Source organism: Nematostella vectensis, chromosome 10 (genome assembly GCF_932526225.1).
Source record: "Nematostella vectensis chromosome 10, jaNemVect1.1, whole genome shotgun sequence".
Lineage (NCBI taxonomy): Eukaryota > Metazoa > Cnidaria > Anthozoa > Actiniaria > Edwardsiidae > Nematostella > Nematostella vectensis.
Window position 1 is genome coordinate 4,061,567 of NC_064043.1, and position 19,324 is coordinate 4,080,890.

General features: G+C 41.4%; 3 protein-coding genes and 1 long non-coding RNA gene across 4 annotated transcripts; 1 reads left to right on the top strand and 3 right to left on the bottom strand.

Moving 5' to 3' along the window:
• Nucleotides 1-2,400: 2,400 nt before the first annotated feature.
• Nucleotides 2,401-4,955, bottom strand: LOC5504548 (beta-1,3-galactosyltransferase 5). Its single transcript, XM_032372849.2, has 2 exons — nucleotides 4,128-4,955; nucleotides 2,401-3,527 (listed from the first exon to the last, which is right to left on the bottom strand). Exons 1-2 carry the CDS (start codon nucleotides 4,604-4,606, stop codon nucleotides 2,801-2,803), a joined length of 1,206 nt encoding a protein of 401 aa, XP_032228740.1. The 5' UTR covers nucleotides 4,607-4,955; the 3' UTR covers nucleotides 2,401-2,800.
• Nucleotides 4,956-5,551: 596 nt separating this feature from the next.
• LOC125573215 lies at nucleotides 5,552-8,007 on the bottom strand. Its single transcript, XR_007313989.1, has 2 exons — nucleotides 7,926-8,007; nucleotides 5,552-6,848 (listed from the first exon to the last, which is right to left on the bottom strand). It is a non-coding gene; the product is annotated as an uncharacterized LOC125573215 (long non-coding RNA).
• LOC5504527 (N-acetyllactosaminide beta-1,3-N-acetylglucosaminyltransferase 2) lies at nucleotides 6,511-9,396 on the top strand. The gene is made up of 2 exons (XM_001625395.3): nucleotides 6,511-6,902; nucleotides 7,264-9,396. The coding sequence occupies exons 1-2, from the start codon at nucleotides 6,511-6,513 to the stop codon at nucleotides 8,111-8,113; spliced, it is 1,242 nt and encodes a 413-aa protein (XP_001625445.2). The 3' UTR covers nucleotides 8,114-9,396.
• LOC5504526 (probable bifunctional dTTP/UTP pyrophosphatase/methyltransferase protein) lies at nucleotides 8,314-18,122 on the bottom strand. The gene is made up of 7 exons (XM_001625375.3): nucleotides 17,944-18,122; nucleotides 17,434-17,574; nucleotides 16,728-16,769; nucleotides 16,494-16,558; nucleotides 15,642-15,703; nucleotides 15,093-15,204; nucleotides 8,314-9,005 (listed from the first exon to the last, which is right to left on the bottom strand). Exons 1-7 carry the CDS (start codon nucleotides 18,031-18,033, stop codon nucleotides 8,873-8,875), a joined length of 645 nt encoding a protein of 214 aa, XP_001625425.2. The 5' UTR covers nucleotides 18,034-18,122; the 3' UTR covers nucleotides 8,314-8,872.
• Between the last annotated feature and the right edge of the window lie 1,202 nt (nucleotides 18,123-19,324).

Consider the following 19,324-nt stretch of genomic DNA (forward strand, 5'->3'; position numbering starts at 1 on the left):
AACAAATTATAGCGTGCTTTTGAATGCACATGTTTTGTTTGTTCGTTTTTTTTTTTTTCTCTCTCCGGTGATAAACATCCCACAACACAGAGTCATGTATCAACAAAAAATCAACAAACCCCCACATAAATACGAGTATAGTTTTTATATTTGGGTTGTCATAGAAAGTCAATGATTTGCATCTTATGTAAGCCGACCTTAGACTTGAATGTAAACCCCCCTTTGGGCTGCCAGAAAGCCATATGTAACACTGTTACCACCCCCCCCCCCCCTTGTCACACTGAGCCAAATCACCCCTGAATTAAAATCACAATTTCATCTTCAGATTATTTGCTGGCATGTCTGAATTATCACTCTTGTGTTTCCTTTGTAAATCGCCGTTCTGGTCTGATCCTTCTTCCTTTAAGTCAAATAAACATATACAATATTGATCACCTTTTGGCCCGGAGTATTCATCGCTGTTTCAATTGTCAAGAATGTCGAAGGGACATACGTATGATAACCCGTTAAAAGATTGACTACGATCCGTGCACTGAATGGCGCTGTTTTTAAAGTCCTTGCTATATTGAGGCTTCATTCATGAAATTCTTGTAATTTTCCAGAAGCCTTATTAAAGGCGTTACTCATAAAAACTGTTTGAAATTCGTAAAATCTGTTGCACATGGAGGTTTTATGTAATTGTCGTGTCTGGGGCATGTGCGCGTTTCTTCTAGAAACCGGACGATAGAAACCTACGCTCGCAAATGTGCACGATCGTTAAGTTAGTCTAATGGTTTGTTTTCAGAGAAACTGTAAATTATATTTTCCGTGTATTCAATGCTGGATAATAACACAAGGAGGTGCCTGAGGAAAAATAATAAAACATTTGTATATAGGGAGAAAGGATAATATATTTTCGGAAATAAATTAAGGTAAATTAATTCATGGTTTTACAGGACTACAAGTTTATCTTTTTACTCTAAAGTGTAACCCTGATTGATCTGAGTTATTATCACTTTTTTTTATAGGAACGTCTATTTTTCAGTTAAGGCTGGGCCGCTCTTATGTTTGGAGCATTTTAAGGCTGAATATTTTCTTAACACATTGACCTCTCAACCGGCCTGTACCGGCTTTGAGAAGTACCCACAACCCCAAAAAATTCATTAATACAAAATAAACACAACAAGATAAAGATACTCAGGCATCAGTCTAAGGGATAAATGGTCTTGAAGATATGCATACAACCAAGGTGTTGGCAACTACTCTTAAGCCAAATAACAGCACAGGTTCTTTGACAAATTTCAAATCGAACAAGGAAAGAAAAGCCGAATCACCCCTCTCAAGAAAACGCTCAAAATACCACACAAGGGAGAGACATCAGCAAACACAGCTCAAGACACAAATAGATACCTTTATTCTGATCCTCCAGGTTCATTTCCATGGCCTCAAAACACAATGTCCACTCTTTGAAGGCTTGTAAAACCACTTGGATGCCTTTACAGATTGCAAAGCATTCTGGGAGATCCAGAGAAAAATTCACGAGGGGAGGGCCAGTCAACACTCCTCTCCCCAAAGTCAGATTGTTTTTTATATTCTTTTCACCACGAAGCCAAACAAATCAATTCCAGGTCATACAGACCCAGAATAACAGTGTAAACAATTTTGGAATCAATTTGGTTCCAGAAAAGACAGAATTTAGGAGAGCTGTGGTGATTCATTAGAAAATTATTTTCTTATCCAGGCAAAGCCAAACAAGAAAAAATCACCATGAATCCACCTTTGCTTGCAAATATCCATAAGCAAAACACTCAGTTATGCCCCAATAGACTTCATGATGTCCTGAGACACTCTCCTAATATGCTCATAGCTGTATTTTTTATGAAAAATACGGGCGACCATCAACTTGTGCTCGCTTCAGCACAACGATGAGGGATTAAAAGTGGGGTGTGCTGACTAGGTGCAGCTATGTTTGACTTTGACGGGCTGTATAAAACTCAGAATAGGGGGGGAGGTATCTGTTTTCAGTCTGTTTTTTGTAAATTCAGCTCAAAAATAGCCAGGAGTCAATGGGTTAATGATGTTCTTAAATTTTAGTGTATATAAGAATACCATACCCAATGAATTATTATTAGGAGGAGAATTACACTAAAGATTAATGGCAATAATATAGTTTTTACTATGAGCACAATTTGATTCTGCATTTTGGAACGAATCAGGACTAAAAAGAAAAAATATATTCTATATAAAAAGGTTTTTATAAAAAAAAGCGTACTCTACTAAGCAGAAAAAAATTGTTCAACGCTTGTATCTCACTAAACTCTTTGCCTCTGTATATATCTGAGCCTCGGCGTGTTCTTGGCATGTTTTTAAAATTTGGTGAAATCTCAGGCTGGACGTTCTTATAAAAAAGGTTTTTATAAATAAGTGCATTACATTTTAATTATTGGTAAACATCATACAAAGGGATTTCAGTTTTTGAAAATCTAGGTATCCAGTCACCCCTAGCATTTCTTTTTTTTTTAGGAAACATACGCTGTTTATAAAAATAAGACTTAGGATGATTAGGAAATATTAACAGTTACAAAATACGCCAACATTTCGGAGTTTAATTTCAATTTCAATCAATATCCTATCCCCCAAAATGCCCATTTTCACCTAAAATCTCTCGTCATCCCCATGAGGTGCTCATTCAATCCCTTTTATAAATATAATTTCAGCACCTAATAAAGAAAAACATTACACATTAAAGCCAATAGCGACCTCCACCCCACACTTTAATACCCTCCTGCGTTCGTGTCATTCCTTCACACTCCTGCCTTTCCTACCCTTCCGCGTAGGGCGTTTTCCTCCTGTTTTCGTGCTCACATAAGGTAGGTACAAACTGCAAAGTCCGCACATTCACCAGAAGCTTAATATGGTCCGCTTTTTGGACCTGATGAACAATGAGCGACCGAGCGACGTCACAAACACTCTCCGCCTTGTAATAACAATCTTCGCCGACGCCGTCTTCTTCATCGCAGAACTCGAACCGCAGGAACCTTTTGTTGCTTTGCGCCTTCACCCCAATCACTTTCATAAGGGAGCCAAAATACGCATCCTCCATCGGGAACACCGCTGCCTCATGTGACGCCTGTAGCAGGCTCGGTAGAAGAGACCCTTTAAAAACATACCCTCCCCCTGCGGCGTAAGGAGGGTACACAGGTTCCGAGAACTCCGCCTTGCTTACGTAGAATTTACTGGTCTTATTTCGAGTGGGCGTATTTTTCCAGTGTATGCGCCCAAGGTACAGCGGTTTCCTTATGCGAAGCAGGCGCATTAAAGGAAGAACATTGACGAAACAGTCGTGGTCTGTTTTTAGAATGTACTGCGCCTGCGGGCAGTGTTTTTTTGCCCAGCGGAGGATTAGAATTGTTTTGAGAGTTAGGTTTCGGTATGTGTCCAAGAAGTCCCCAATAACGATGTCTTTGTACCTGGCCGCCTCGAGACGAAGTAACTGGTTCTTCTCATCGTCTGATGATTGGCCCAGAAAAAATACCGTCTTCCAAGTCCTACAAGGAACGAAGGTGTATCAACGCAAAAACTTTTTCCGCCGTTCTTTTCATATACGTTCCAAATGCAAATTAATATAGAACAATCAATTTGGTTCATTAGTATGTATTGGCATTTGAAACAGTACACTAAATAACGGCATCACTTCTCTGCCATTTTTGTGCGTCTTGTCCTTTGATAATATAATCCACATGACGGTATAACGTGTCTCGCACAAACAAAAATGTGCGCAACGAGACGGAGTCGAGTTTAAGTGACTGTTAGTAGTGACTTGACTTCATTATTGGATTATTAGGGGGGGGGGGGGGCGACGCACAAATAAATGAAAAAAAAATTTCGATCAAAAAAAAAAACGAACATCAACGTCAAACGTGCGAGTGGTATTCTACTCACAAAATCTTCTCGACCAATCAGAGCTCGCGTTTTATTGGCGCTGTTGTATAGTTTATAACCAGAGAACAATAATTGAGTACATAGGCGGGTACATCGGAAGAACAATCCTTTTCCATTTGATATATATGACTGCGTATCCCCATTAGCAAATCCTGTGTACGCGCATGTAAAGCAATAACGAAAGAAAGACACAGGTCATAACTTACGCGTTTGCGCCGCGAGACCATTTCCCTTTATTGATGGCGTTCTCTTGGTTTCCCCAAGACAGTCGAATGGCTTCTCTCATCGAAAAACTCTCATGGCAAGAATGTACAGCAGCCAATAAGAACACATTCCCGGTACAGAGTGGCATGTGTCCGTCATCTCCATTATCAAGAATGGCTCCAAGTCTTACGAGACCCTGCCGCTCTGTGTGCTGGTTGAGGCTCGCCTCGTACTGCCCAAAAGTGGAATCGAGAATTTGTCTTACCACTTCCCATGGATTTTCATTGCCAAAGGGTTGCTCTTTCTTATACAAGTCTCTCTCATGTAGCATCAATCCATTCTCAATAAGACTAAGTTTTTTCACCTCTTTGCACGCTTTTCTGTCCTGTTGTAATATATTGATGCGAAAAATAACCAAACAGCAAGCAGCAATGACGAAGAGTGAAACCAACTTGGAAATTTTCAGAATTAGAGCAGTCATACTGCCTACTAGAAAGAAAGCGTTATCTTCTTTAATAAACTGAGGACTGTATGGACAAAGCAAAACCTATCCAAATATTTACATTTGAAAAAAAAAAAAAAAAAGAGTGTTATGATAAGAATAGTAAAACCATGGTTACGAGTGCGTGCTTATGAAATGTATGGACAGATTAAACAAACAAGTGTGATAATGTCTGATGATAATCTCTGATGATTTGAAATGGAACGCGCATATTTCTGAAGTAACCAGAAAAGTAGCATTTACTAAGACAACTTAAATGTGCGGCTATCGACACCGAAGAGCTCAGTTGCTTTTATACAATGTGCATTCGACCGGTTGCAGTCTCCCGTTCTCCCGGGGGGGGGGGGGGGGGGGGGGGGGTACTCAGTATATTTGGGTATAGGGGTGTTGCTGGGGTTTTTGAAACCTGACCCTGTTAAGGACAAAAATTCTGAAAAACCATACCCTGTTTAGGACAACACCCTCAATTTTAGAACCCTGTTTAGGACAAATAAAAATGTCTTACTTAGTCTATACAAATGCTGTCTTTTATCGCAAAATCGATCGCAGAACCAAGCACTCGGTTATCACGTGAGAGCAAGCAAGGCAATCAGACCGGGGGCGGGATCAGCGGTTACGAGTTTTAGCAAGGCAACCAAATCGGTACCCTGTTTAGGAGAGCCTTGCTTAAAATTATGTACGCTGTTCAGGGCAGAGAGGCCTGAAATATATACCCTGTTCAGGACAGAAAGGCCTGAAATGTATACCCTTTTCAGGGCAGAGAGGCCTTAAATGTATACCCTGTTCAGGACAAAGAGGCTTGAAATATATAGCCTGTTCAGGACAGAGAGGCCTGAAACATATACCCTGTTCAGGACAGAGAGGCCTGAAATATATACCCTGTTCAGGACGGACTTGAAGATACGAGTACGGTTACGAGTGCGGTGACGGTAGAAAACAATGTATTTAAATTGAGAATTGAAAGGCTGCACGTGAAAATGCGTTCTGTCTGATAGATTTCCAACCGTTCTCCGCCAAAACACGACGTGAAATTTCAAGTTTTACGGTCTGGCGAGTACGTGGCCGGGTGGAGTATATATTCACCTGTCTCTGTTTCTTATTCTAGAAATAAAGTTTACGGTAAATTTCAGTTTGTTTCTGAATATAAAGTCTAGGTAATTTCATCGAAACTATTGTTGAATTTGTCGCCAAGCGTTACAGTGAGGACACAGAAAGCGGGCCATGCTGAACGACTTTGACCAATCATATTCGGCTTAAACACCGTAAACATTTCGAAAAATAATTTCTAGCCAATCAGGTTAGGGTGTTTCCACGCTCAATCGACGGACAAAAATGGTCGACTACACGTACGAGGTCAAATAAACAACGTCCGCCGTTTCACATTGGCTGAACTTTAATGTTTATGGTGAAGCCGATTCTGATTGGTCAAAGCTGTTCAGCATGGCCCGTTTTCTGTGTCCTCACTGTAAAGTGTTATCTCGGTCATCCATCCTAGCCGTAGCTGTTGTCGCATCTTAAAGTCCCTAACATCGCTTCTCGATTTGGCAGTTATTGAAATATTATCCTCGACGTAAACCCCTGTCCTTGGTTTACAGACTTCACGTGTTTAAACTTTCTCAACCCTTGACATTTGTACAAAAACAAATTGGTATAAAATCAGGCTAAAATCACTGCCAGCAGCATAATTCATACCACAATTGAAACAACAGACAATGTCCACGTAACGCATTATAGCTTGGAAGATTAAAAAAAAAACTTTTCAATACTATTTGTCTTCAAAAATTTGCATTATAATAGTTTAAAAAATATTTAAAGTCCCTCGCCATGTATCGCTTCACATGTACCAATCGAACATTTTCGTCAAAGAAATTCGCGAGCCAAACATGGCGTTCAAACTTCGACGAAATGCAAAAGCTTTCACACTTGTAGCAGCTTCTATTCTTCTGATTACTATCGTCTCTTTCCGAAGAAATAAAGATAACAGCTTTGCTGTCCAAACCAGGTTCATCGCCCGTACAGACACGTTAGACATTCTCCGTGGTGGCTTGTTTGATGCCTTAGCTAAAGTGAGTGAATCCGAAGGCGGACTCGGGCGTTACGGGCCCTTCTTGGGTAAGCCAAGAAGTCAATCGCGAGTAGAATGTCGTCGAACGCCTTTCCTTTTGATTGAGGTGCACTCCAGGCCGAGTAACTTTAAGAGAAGGGAAGCAATCAGGTTTTCCTGGGGACAACCAGAAAATGTTATCAACCAGGCGGGGAATTTTCCACAAGGGAGGTGAGTAGAGGGACTCAGAGTTTTCGGGGGGGGAGCAGGTTACGCGCATTCAAGGAGAACACAGGCGGGATTCTGAATAATCGCACGGGATGCGGGATCTAATGTAAGTCTCCTATCGGGATAAGGGATTTTAGCCTTTGTGTGCTCCTCTAAGCTCTAAGTACTCTTTTAAGATGTTAAAACATCTGTATACATAAAAATATTTGCACTACTTTTTTTCACGCTTACTTTCCTTTTGCGAAAAATGAATACAGCGAAAATGCTTCCATCGTTTATCCTTTCTCAGCCTGCCCTGAGTAAGAAACTTTTCGATAAAAACGAAAATTCGCAATTAATGCAAATTTATCCATTTCACTTACAGGTCTTGGAAAACCGTGTTCATGATTGGCCGTAGCCAAAACAAGACCATTCAATCAGCTCTCGATTTCGAATCCAAGAAATCAAGTGATATTGTATTTGGCGACTTCGAGGATTCATATTCAAATCTTTACAAGAAAATGGTTCTTGGAATAAGGTGGGCACACACCTTTTGTACAGCGGACTACATCCTAAAGACAGATGACGACTGCTACATAAATGCGCATGCGCTGATCACTTGGCTTGACTCATACCACATGGTTAACGCGTCACAACCGCTTTACACGGGAAGGCTAGTTGAAGACAGGAGGGTTATTCGAGACAAAGAAGACCGCAACTATCTTTCAATGGAAGAGTATCCCGACGCCGAGTTCCCGGCGTACATCGCGGGCGGGGGTTACCTGTTCAGCGGTTTTCTCCTATTGCGGCTCATCTCTGGGTCTAAGCGCGTCAAAATGTTTCCGGTGGAGGATGCGTGTTTCGGTACTATCATGAACGAGATACGGGTCCGCCCGACCAACGATTTGCGATTTCTTCCTTTTATATTTTGTGGGTTTGATAAACAGGGAGACTGGAGGGATATCTACGTGTTGGAGAGACCGTTGTGCGAACTTCTCGGACCGTTCGTTATCCACGGGCTGCGACCCGAAGGTCAAATAAACTTACATTACAACGTGCGAATCTTGACTGCTGTATCGCGCTTCTGCAGTTTGTATCAAAGGAAGGCGTGGCTTTGGGCTAAACAGAAATGCGACGAGAATATTTTAGAAACATCAAGATATATCCGGAAGACCCCGAGCAGTAGCCTTGCGTCGAGCGTTTCACTGACTGCTTGGGATCTAGCGATCCGGTAACTCAAAAAAGTCGAGCTAGCAGTCGGGTAAAATTTGGGGTGAAGATCCATTTTCTTTAGAATTATTAAATGGAACTCATCCACAGTCCTGACTGTCATAAGATATCGAATATTATATATAGTGAGCAGGTATTTTCGTGCTGTCCTCTAACGGAGAGTGACTCTAACAACGGCCAAGGGAGGGACTCGAGGCAAACCATATAGCAAACTAAATATGGTTAAATTTTACTGATATGAGGTAAAAAGATCTATAAAAAAACAGGGTATTTTTATGAAATACTGATCCTGCTTGCAAGCGGTGAGTGAAATTGTATTGGAATGTTTTCATCATCGGCCGTTATCTTGGATTAGACATGTCCGAAGAGCCGTTAAAATAATCTAACGATTTCAAAGATAACTTACTTAGCAGTAAGTACGTAAGTGAATTTGGTCTCCATTTACCTTCCTCTGCAGAGTAACTATTTTGTCTCTTTTGTCTCTTTGTATCGATTTGCCAAGGACACCATAACAGCCTTCACAAAAAGCGGCACGCCTCAATCACAACCTGGCAGTAGGAGAGAGTATTGGCACTTGCGTATCACGTGACTTTTTGTGACATCACATCGACGTCAATAATCATTACGTTGGCTTATTTACAGCCAGTCCAACGAGTACGTTACTTCCTAGACGTGACATGATATCAGGATAATATCCCACACTTTTAAAGGAAGATAAAAACGAAGTCACGTGAGCTGAAGTCATGTGACCCCCTTGACTATTGCTATTCATAGAGTTTCTTGATCTGCAGGCAAAAGTGGTGTAATGGAAACCCCATTACGTTGAAATAGTCACCGCGAATACCACTGACCAATGAGCCACCTATTCCTTGAATACCGTACGCTCCTGCCTTGTCCCTGAAAAGAGAGATCGTACCATAAATATAACCCAGATACTAATTATAAGTTTAAAACACCAGCTCCCTTCAGAATTGCTACAAATACGTCTAGATTTCTATACTAGATTTTAAAAACCAGGGCCGTAGCAGGGGGTGCGGGACTGGAGGCACATGCCTCCCCCATATTTTCACAAACTAGACCCTGCGCGCAGGGTTGACTGGGATACCTGAGATCTGCAATTTGTTTGGGCCCTGTGTTGTGAAAATGTATGACAAATATTCTACTGCCCACCACCTTTGGATAAAATAACAACTAGACCCTGTGCGCAGGGTTGACTGGGATACCTGAGATCTGTATTTTGTTTGGGCCCTGTGTTGTGAAATGACAAAGATTCTACTGCCCACCACCTTAAAAAATAAAAATATACATATGTATAATCTTGTTTTTTTAATGCCATATCACAACACTGATTGGGGCAAGAATATCCAGACTTCAAATTATAGCATATACATATTCTTAAGGATTGTAATCAACAACACCACAAAGACAACAAAATGCTCTAGATTTCATTGAAAATGTTCCATAAAATTAAAATGACATTCAATGAGGGATGAGAATTATTTCAGGAAAAAAAAAACTTATCTAAAGTGTAATGTTTTCGGGACTAAAACATCACGAAGAAATAGACAGCTCGTTGAACACAACAACTGAACTCCATTTATTTCTGAACAACCCCCGACATGCCCACGAGGCATTCCAAATATGGTGTACAACACAGGGAGCCCATCCGAATATATTACATCTCCCCGTTCCTGGAATGAACTAGCTACAAACATGTAAACAATGTCAATGACTAGAGAGCTAAATACATCTAATAGTCTCTTTACAAGTCCAGACGTACTACAGGTTTAGGGGTACGCCTTGGGTAACGCCTCACAGGTGTAGATGCCACGTCAGGTGGTGACTCAGTTGTACATGTAGGAACAACAGTCTCTGAAGATTTAGGTGAGACTTCAGGTAGAGGGGTAACCTCAGGCTCAGGAAGAATGGGTTTAGAGGACACTACTGGAGTAGAGGGCAAAACAAAGCCACTCCCAGTCATAGCTGTAGCTGTAGTTGGTGGGGGTGTGTGCTCCGCATCACCAGCTGCTAGAAGGTGATCAACATGTACATGACACATTCGTCCTCCAATACGTATCTGGTATGCTAGGGGACCGATTCTCAAGATCACTGTTCCTTTATCCCACTTGTGTTTCCCTCTGAAGTTACGAACTAAAACAATGTCTCCTGGAAGAAACTCACGAGTTTTTGTTCGGCCACCATCATGCTGTTGCTTTTCCTTCATCTGACGCTCCTCAACATGCTGGGCCAGATTGGGCTGAAGCAATGCCAAACGTGTGCGAGGCTTACGCTTCAAGAACAACTCAGCAGGTGTCTGCCCAGTAACCGTATGGGGCGTGTTCCTGTACGAAAACAGAAAACTTGACAGCCGTTGCTGTAGCGATTTCCCCCGATCAAACTTGCTGGTAAGTAACGCCTGCTTGAGAGTTTGGACATATCTCTCCGCCTCCCCGTTAGAAGCGGGATGATAGCGAGGGACCCGTGTATGCTGTATTCCATTACTTTTCATAAACATGTCCAGCTCACTAGAAATGAACGGTGGACCGTTATCGGAGACCATCTCCTCTGGTAATCCATGTGATGCAAATAGACCAGCCAGCATTTCAATGGTCTTGGGTGCAGTAGTGGAAGATGTAGCAATAATCTCAGGCCACTTTGAGTGTGCATCGACAACAACAAAAAAAGTTCACTCCGTCTTTAACAGCATAATCCATGTGCACTCGTTGCCAAACTCTAACAGGCCATTTCCATGGGATCAAAGGTGCTGTGGCAGGCTGCTTACGAACAGACTGGCAGGCCTCACAATTGTGCACCATGTTCTCGATAGCCTGATCGAGCTTTGGCCACCACAGGTAGCTGCGTGCGAGAGACTTCATGCGACACATACCTGGGTGATCTGCGTGAAGATCATGCAGGATTTTCTCCTGAACTGCCTCTGGGATAATGACCCGCAGACCCCAGAGAACACAGTCTTGTTCCACAGACAGTTCCAATCGACGATTGAAATAAGGACGTAATTCCTCCTCCTGTGTCTGCTGTGGCCAGCCACTTTTCACATAATGAAGTACCTTGCTTAACACAGAATCCTTTCTTGTTTCCATAGCAATGTCCTTTGCCGTTACAGGTAGGTCATCCACATAACTGAAATTATAAATTTCAGTTTCCTCTGAAACTCTAGGCTTATCAACAGGAAGTCTGGACAGCCCATCCGCATTGCTGTGATCGACACCTTTACGGTAAACGACATCATACTGGTGGGATGCTAAAATTAAAGCCCACCTCTGAAGACGAGCCGCAGCTAGTGTGGGAATTGCCGACTTTGGCCCTAAGATTGTTAGGAGTGGTTTATGGTCGGTCTCCAGAATAAATCGTCGCCCATATAAAAACTGGTGGAACTTTTTAACTCCGTAAATAATGGACAGGGCTTCCTTCTCTAGCTGGGCATAATTCTTTTCACTACCAGTGAGGGTTCTTGAGGCAAAAGCAATGGGGCGCTCCTCGCCTCCTGGCATAACGTGTGAAATAACGGCTCCAATGCCATAGGGTGATGCATCACAAGCCAATTTAATTGGAAGATTGACGTCATAATGAGTTAGGACTTTCGCTGATTGCAGGAGCTCTTTTGCAGAGGTGAAGGCTTGCTCGCATTCTGGCAGCCATGACCACTCAACCCCGTCCCGCAGGAGGTTGTTTAACGGGTGCAGCAATGTTGACAAGTTCGGGAGAAATTTTCCGTAGTACTGTAACATACCCAGAAACGATCTCAACTCGGTAACATTAGTTGGCGCAGGAGCATCCACAACAGCCCGAACTTTCTCTGGTGAAGGGTGGACACCCTCGGCATCAATGACATGACCGAGAAAACCGACCCTGTCCTCCAGGAAACTGCATTTCGACAACTTGAGAGAAATTCCGTATTTCCGTAAGTCTTTCCAGCACCGCCTCTAATATTGCTTTGTGTTCCTGGTCATTCCTTCCAGTGATCAAAATATCGTCGATATAGCAAACAACACCATCAATGCCCTTGAGAATGGTGTCAATAGTAGATTGAAATACAGCAGGTGCGCTTGCGACAACAAAAGGCAAACGATTATACTGATAGAGCCCTTTACAGGTGTTGACAGTGAGGAACTTCTTGGACTCCTCACCAAGAGGCAGTTGCTGATATGCATGCTTGAGGTCAAGTTTAGAAAACTTGGTACCACCTGCCAGAGCACTGAGCAAATCTTGAGGGTTAGGCAGAGGGTATTGGTCGACGTCCAAAACTGGATTCACCGTAACTTTGTAGTCTCCACACAAACGAACACCACCATCTGCCTTAGGGACGACCACTAACGGGGCAGCCCACTCACTATGGGACACTTTTGTCACGATCCCCTCCTTTTCCATGCGATCCAACTCTGCTTCAACTGCTGGCTTTAGGGCATACGGCACGGGGCGAGCCTTATGAAACCTAGGCGTGGCCTCAGGTTGCACATTGATTCTTGCTTGAAACTCCTTGATTTTGCCCAGGCCCGTACCGAAAACACCCTTGAACCGTGCAGTCAGTTCATGAACTAAATCAGAAGAAGAAACACTAAAAAGGTGCTCCCAGTTCAGCTTAACAACACTGAGCCAATTACGACCCAGAATAGCTGGTTTGCTCTCAACTTTTGCCACAATCAGAGGCAACTTGGCACTTTGACCCTCGTACTCAACTAGAACTTCGGTTTCACCAATTAAAGGTAACACTGTTCCAGAATAAGTCTTTAATGAGGTACTTGCATTCTTGAGTTTCAAATGTCCAAAATTCTCTTTGAACAACTTTTCAGGGATGACTGTGCGTGCAGCTCCCGTATCAACTTCCATTGGAATTTCCTTTCCGTTAACAGTGATAGTTACTGTCACTGCTTTGCTGCTGGGTTCACGAGTTGAAAAGAACCCCAATGACTCATCTTCTTGGTCATTGTCCACTGAAACTTCAACATACTTGGTTTCCTTGCACTCCTTGGACTGACAGACTCTCTTTAGGTGACCCACTTTGCCACAATTATCACACTTATACTTCTTGTATTTACAGGATTTACCATCATGTTCAGCACTGCCACAACGATGACATGCTGTTTTGGGCTTTCCTCCCTTGTTCTGTGTGAATTTCTTGTGTTTCTGTGGCTTTTTTCCAAGCTGATGAACTTCTTCAACGCAGCCCGATCCGGACGATCCAGAGCCCTTCAATTCCGACGACTTCGATTCCGCCATTTCCATCGACTGAGCGATCTCCAAAGCCTTCGCAAACGTCAAGGTTTTCTCGGTTAAAAGTTTCCGTTGAATCGCTTCCTGGCGTAGACCACATACAAAACGGTCTCTCAAAGCTTCATCTTGGAAAGTTCCGAACTCACAGTGAGTTGAAAGCTTCTTTAGTTGGGCGCCAAAGTCCGCAACTGTTTCGGAGTCGTGACGAAACCGGTTATGAAAATTGAATCGCTCGGCAATAACCAAGGGTTTCGGATGCAAATGGCCACTCAAGATATCCACAAGATCTTTATATGTCTTGGTGTCAGGTTTTTCCGGAGTCAAAAGATTCCTTAACAGTCCGTACGTTTCAGGACCTATTGCAGTGAGCAAGACAGCTACCTCGTTCTCCTTTCGCACGCCATTCGCCTTCATGAAGTTTTCAAGCCGCTCAATGTAAGCTTCAAACGACTCTTTTTGCCGGTCGAACTCTCTTAGTTGACCGATGACACTCATGGTGTTCCACAGATCCGGTTCTCGTCGCCAGATGTAATGTTTTCGGGACTAAAACATCACGAAGAAATAGACAGCTCGTTGAACACAACAACTGAACTCCATTTATTTCTGAACAACCCCCGACATGCCCACGAGGCATTCCAAATATGGTGTACAACACAGGGAGCCCATCCGAATATATTACATAAAGGAAGGACCAAAATACAAAAAAAAAAATAACAACCAAAGTACCAAAATACTTTTCATAGTTTTACATATCTTACACTACACAAGACTACTGATATGTCTACCTCTACAAAGGGTACCAAAACCAAAGCAGCAGTTACTTATACTACATATTCTTACGAATATTGATGAAAACTGCTCCATATTCTGTTGGAACGTGTCTCAATTTACACATATGCTCTACTGAAATCTACATGGTAAAAAATCATGACATTCAATGAGAGATCAAGATATTTTATAGCAAGAAAACAAAATTTGTCTAATGGGTAACCGGTCAAGTGTCGCGATGTAAGGTAGTCACCTGTTTGGGATTCATTCATAGCGATTTGTAGGAGACGATTTTCATAAATAGTTTCAAACTACTTCCACTTCAAAATAGATTAAACAATCAAGGTAAATACCTCGAGTCCATGAGTGACCAGAGCACATTTAATTATGTCTGGATGTAAACAGTAAAGTGTCTTAAGCAGTCAGCACATAAGTAAGTAATTCTTATCTCGAGCCTCACGTCTCGGGTCTCTTCGGGTGGCAAATTGAAACACGAGTAAATACAGCGAAAGAAATCCAAGCTGAGATGATTTTCCACAATAACTTGGTAGGAATTGAGGATATGCTAAAATATGCAGTAATGAAATCGCAAATCTAGCCGGTATACAGAAGGTATCGCAAAGGTTGTTGGGGTATTACGCAAGAATGTCCATATCGCAAGAAGAAGAAAAAACAGTTGCATTTTATAACTGGGCTACCACAGGTATCCCAGTAATTAAAAGGAAATGACCAGTAAGACAGAAGAAAATGACCAGCGTGGCTGTGCCCCCAAATATTCTCTTTAGGTTTCTGTATTATGCCCCCCCCCCCCCCCCCAATATTTCGAGGCCTGCTACGGCACTGTACACTAGTTACCAGCTCTATCTAAAAAAATTTGGGAAGGGGAGTGGAAAGGAAGAAAAAAAGAAAGGAAAAAGAAGAGAGAAAGGAAGGAAGGGAAAACAAAAACTTGACCAGTCAGTTTCTCTGACGTCCTAAGCTTACATGGGTTCCTCAGTTTTGATGTAACCATTTATGACGTCATCTGTCAATTCGCCAAAGGTGACAAAGGTCCTTTCATAGAACTGGGTTAACGAAGGCTTGTCCAGCCCTACAGCTAGGAAAAAAGAAGCATGTTTTGGGAATAACGCAAATACCATACAAGCCAACACATTCACAGCTAAAGTGCTACACAAAGCAAAGCAATTGTAACTAAATTGAAATGCAAGAGGCTTTTTTAAAGTCTTTTAGCTCACTCAGTATAAAGAAAAAGACTGCTCCCTGGAGTTAAAATATTTGAAAAGAATTAAAATTTAGTGTGTGAGCACTGTACTTTCACTGAAGATGATACCACAGGGAAAAATCACCAGCAATTTTTTTTTTTCGTTCACCACTTTAATAAAGTGCAGTTAATTGAGATGGGACCTCCGGCTAGAAAGCCATGAATTTACAACTCTGAACAAATCCCAAGTCACTGAGCTACTGCAACACTATCTTAGTGCTGCTTAATAACTGCCACACAAGCATTTGTGGACTAAGGGGTTATTTTCCCACCTGAATGTGAGTGGCTCACAAGTGTGACACCACTGTACACCTCATGTTCACGTCCACTGAGGCTGAAGAGAAATGCAGAAATTTAAAGTTAGTCTTCATGAAGATATATTAACAGACACCACTGAATGGGAGATGGGGTAAGTTAGATATTAGTTAACAGTCACAGTCATGGTTGAGTATAAAAAGCACCTTTAGGTCATATTCCTGTTTTCAAAATCATTAGCCTTTCTTCAGAACTAGCCTAGTTAGATTGTACCCATAGAGTGAGTCAGACAAGCAGCATTCTATTTCTTGATATGGTTGTGCAGACAAACTCCACAAATGGACAAGCAAGTGGTCAAGAGCCACCTGGGAGGTTGTTTAGCAACAGACCAAGTTTAGAAGTATACAATTGTTTACAAAATTAGAAGTATGATATACATTATAGGGCCATAGCAGGGGGTACGCACCCCTAGGTTCTTCCCATGTTGACCTGATAGGAATGCTCGTCATATTTTTTAGGGGTCAAAATCGGGCCTTAGGTCTTTTTAGGGGTATCCAAAAAAAAACAGGCTTTTCTCTTAGAAATGGTATTTTAGGGCTTTTGAGGTATTTTTAATGGAGCAATTTATGGTTGTGCAGGTATTTTTAGGGGTATTTTTTTTAATTTTCCGACGTTCATCCCTGGGGTACGTACCACCATAATTTTAAAAAATTATGAGGAGTGACCAGTAGGGGTATGGCTGTGTCCAATCAATGTCTCTGTATCAAAATATTTTGAGACCTGCTACAGTTCTGCATTAGAAAAACATATAACATGCTATCAACAATTTTATATTACAACATGGTGTATTGCAGTTTTTTCTTCTTTACCTTTTTAGCATTTTAAAAGCATTTTCCTTGGATTTGGGTTTTTCCAATATTTCATTTTCCAGCACCTGTGTTTAAATGCAAAATTGATAACCTTTTCAAATTGTCTGAGCCCCACTCCTAATAAAAACTAGTCTAATTTAAAAAATATATTTTTTATGTTGATCTTTTTTAATAAAGAATAAGCGTATGAAATACATAAATGCCAAACCGCTTACAATAATAGTAATCACTTACCACTATCGTATCTGATCCAATCACTAAATCAGGAATGTTATTCTAGAGGATGTAGAAACAAAACTGTAAAGGTCTGAAGGTTTGAAAGAAACAAAGAGTTTTCATTGGATGACAAAATAACTTGGGGGCTTTTGGGGTCTGTTCTTAAATCTTATGCTCTCATGTGGTTAACTCAGCATTAAAACAGTTGACATTTAGTATATAAATCTTATTGCTAAAAACTGCTTTGCAAATCTTGTGAAATGGGGTCTAAAATCTTGTGACATCATGCTAATGAAGGTGAGCTGGCAACTATGGACATCTGACTAACTTTACTTGTCAGTGTGAAGATACAGATTCGCTACCTGCATTTCACAAACACAAGTGGGGTGAGTTAGAGAGGGAGACACCAGATACAGGAGACTGGGAATCACCCATATTCTTGGGTTGGTTGGTCTGCCATATTCTATGGCAGATGTAAAAGGGCCACTGGAGATGTTTGCCCATGGTATCATTTTCAGTAACAGTGCTCATACATTAGCCCTAACTTATGATTGTGAACAGCAGTCTTTATCACTAAACATTTCAAGGTTTCATAAAAAGCAGAGGAGAAAAAATAAAACTGGGAGATTGAATCAATGTATGGAAAGTACATGTTTCGTCAGATTTTGAAGGGTTTAGCTTTGACAAGTTCAATCTCGCCTGAAAAATATTGACTCAACGATACCTGCTTGTCATCTCTCATTCTCTGGGCGACCTCAAGAGCTTTCTGCTTTGCATTCTCAAGCACATAATCTTTAGGGTGTTCAAAGCTCGACTTGTCAAGGTTTTCCTCAAATACAGATGGGATAGTCTGGAATTTCAGTCCCTTAGCACCAAAAAGAAATACAAGTTAAACAGCATGGCATGGTTCAAAAGAACCACTCCATTTGACTGGAAGATCTGCTCAAATGAAAGAAAACTGACTGCTTAGTTGGTAAACCACCAACACCAATTCATATATCTAATTGGGAGAGGGGGGAGGCTTGATAGAGGAATGACAAACCACATCTTTCACACCCACGTCCAATAAAGCCTGCATTAAGATTTTTGATAAAAGGTTCTATTTGATACTGGATATCTGAAACAATAAAAGCCATCAAAAATAAACCAAGCACTTCTTTTTCTACAAGGCTAGTCTTGTTCACGCACTTTACGCTAATGCAGTTGGCGCCCAAACTTAATTATAAACACTTACGATACGACGTAAGATTTCACTTCTTCTCGGAGAGCTGCTAGCCAGTATGACTGTCTTTGTATTTAGGCTTTCAAGTATCGGCTCCAGCATAATAAATCGCCGATCTTAAGTTATAAAATCTAAACACGCTCGATGGTGTAACTTTGAAAATCGCAAAATTCAGTTAATAAACAGGCGTTCCAAATAGTCAGAGTGAGGGACTGGTTTATGCCACAGGTAACCCATAACGAGATAAGTACTGTGGCCCACAAAAGCATTGCAAAAAAAAATTCTTCACGGCAAAACTTTATTATCTCACGGCAAGACTTTATTATCTCACGGCAAAACTTTATTATCTTACGGCAAAACTTATTTCTCCACGGCAATTTTTTTTCTTCACGGCAAAATTAATTTCTTCACGGCATTCTTCACGGCAAAATATTTTCTTCAGAGTTGAGTTGGGATTAGTGGAAAATGAGGATCGGCCGGGAATCTGGATTAGGACTCGAGGATTCCGACTCACGGGGATCTTTTTTTCGTATCTTGCGTTACCTTCCTTTTTCAACTACAAATAAGTTTACGACCTAAATTCAATTGAAAATTAGATATCGTGGAAAAAGGACAGTGTTAGACAATGCTTCAAAAAGAAATGACCCAATTTTTGGCGGCCAAAAAGAGGGGTGTCTTGCCCCTTTTTATGCGCCTGAAAATTTATCTTTTTTTGGGGGGGGGGATATTTGGGGAATCACTCAATCAAAAGAGCAAAAATGAAATTATAAAGGCCTAAAAAGGACGAATACAATGAAGGCTTTATTGATGTATTGAGCCTTAGAAAATTATTGATAAAAAATACTGGACTAATGCCATCAATCGACATGGCGCGCGGGTAATACCAAAGTGTCCCTCTTATTTTATGCTCTCTTGGATTCATAAAATGTGAGAACAGAAGTGTAATATGGAAAGGGTCGCCTACCCTATATGGTTTTTAGAAACATAAAGTTTTCTTATTCCTGTGGAACTTCCAGTTTCATTTCTGTATTAAAAGGTCGTTTTTTCATTGTTTTGGTTGTGCGCAGAAAAAAATGTGCGATTACCACATTAGTCGCTTAATTTATATTTTGTTTACGTTGGCCCTAAGCCTTAATGGATGGTTTTGGGTGCTGTTTAGAAGCTCTTAGTAATCGTGTTTACCGCTTGCTATTATCACACAACAGTCGATGATTGTACATCCTTTGCGTCGGGTCTCTACCAGAAAGGGGTCCGATAGGAAATGCCGAGGTCGTAATAAACCTGCTGTGATAAACAGTTGACGAGTTCCCATTTCCCCTGAAGCTAAACTACCCCGCCACAAAAGACAGCGGGAGTTCAGGGAATATCGTTCAGAAATATCTCTTTTTCCATC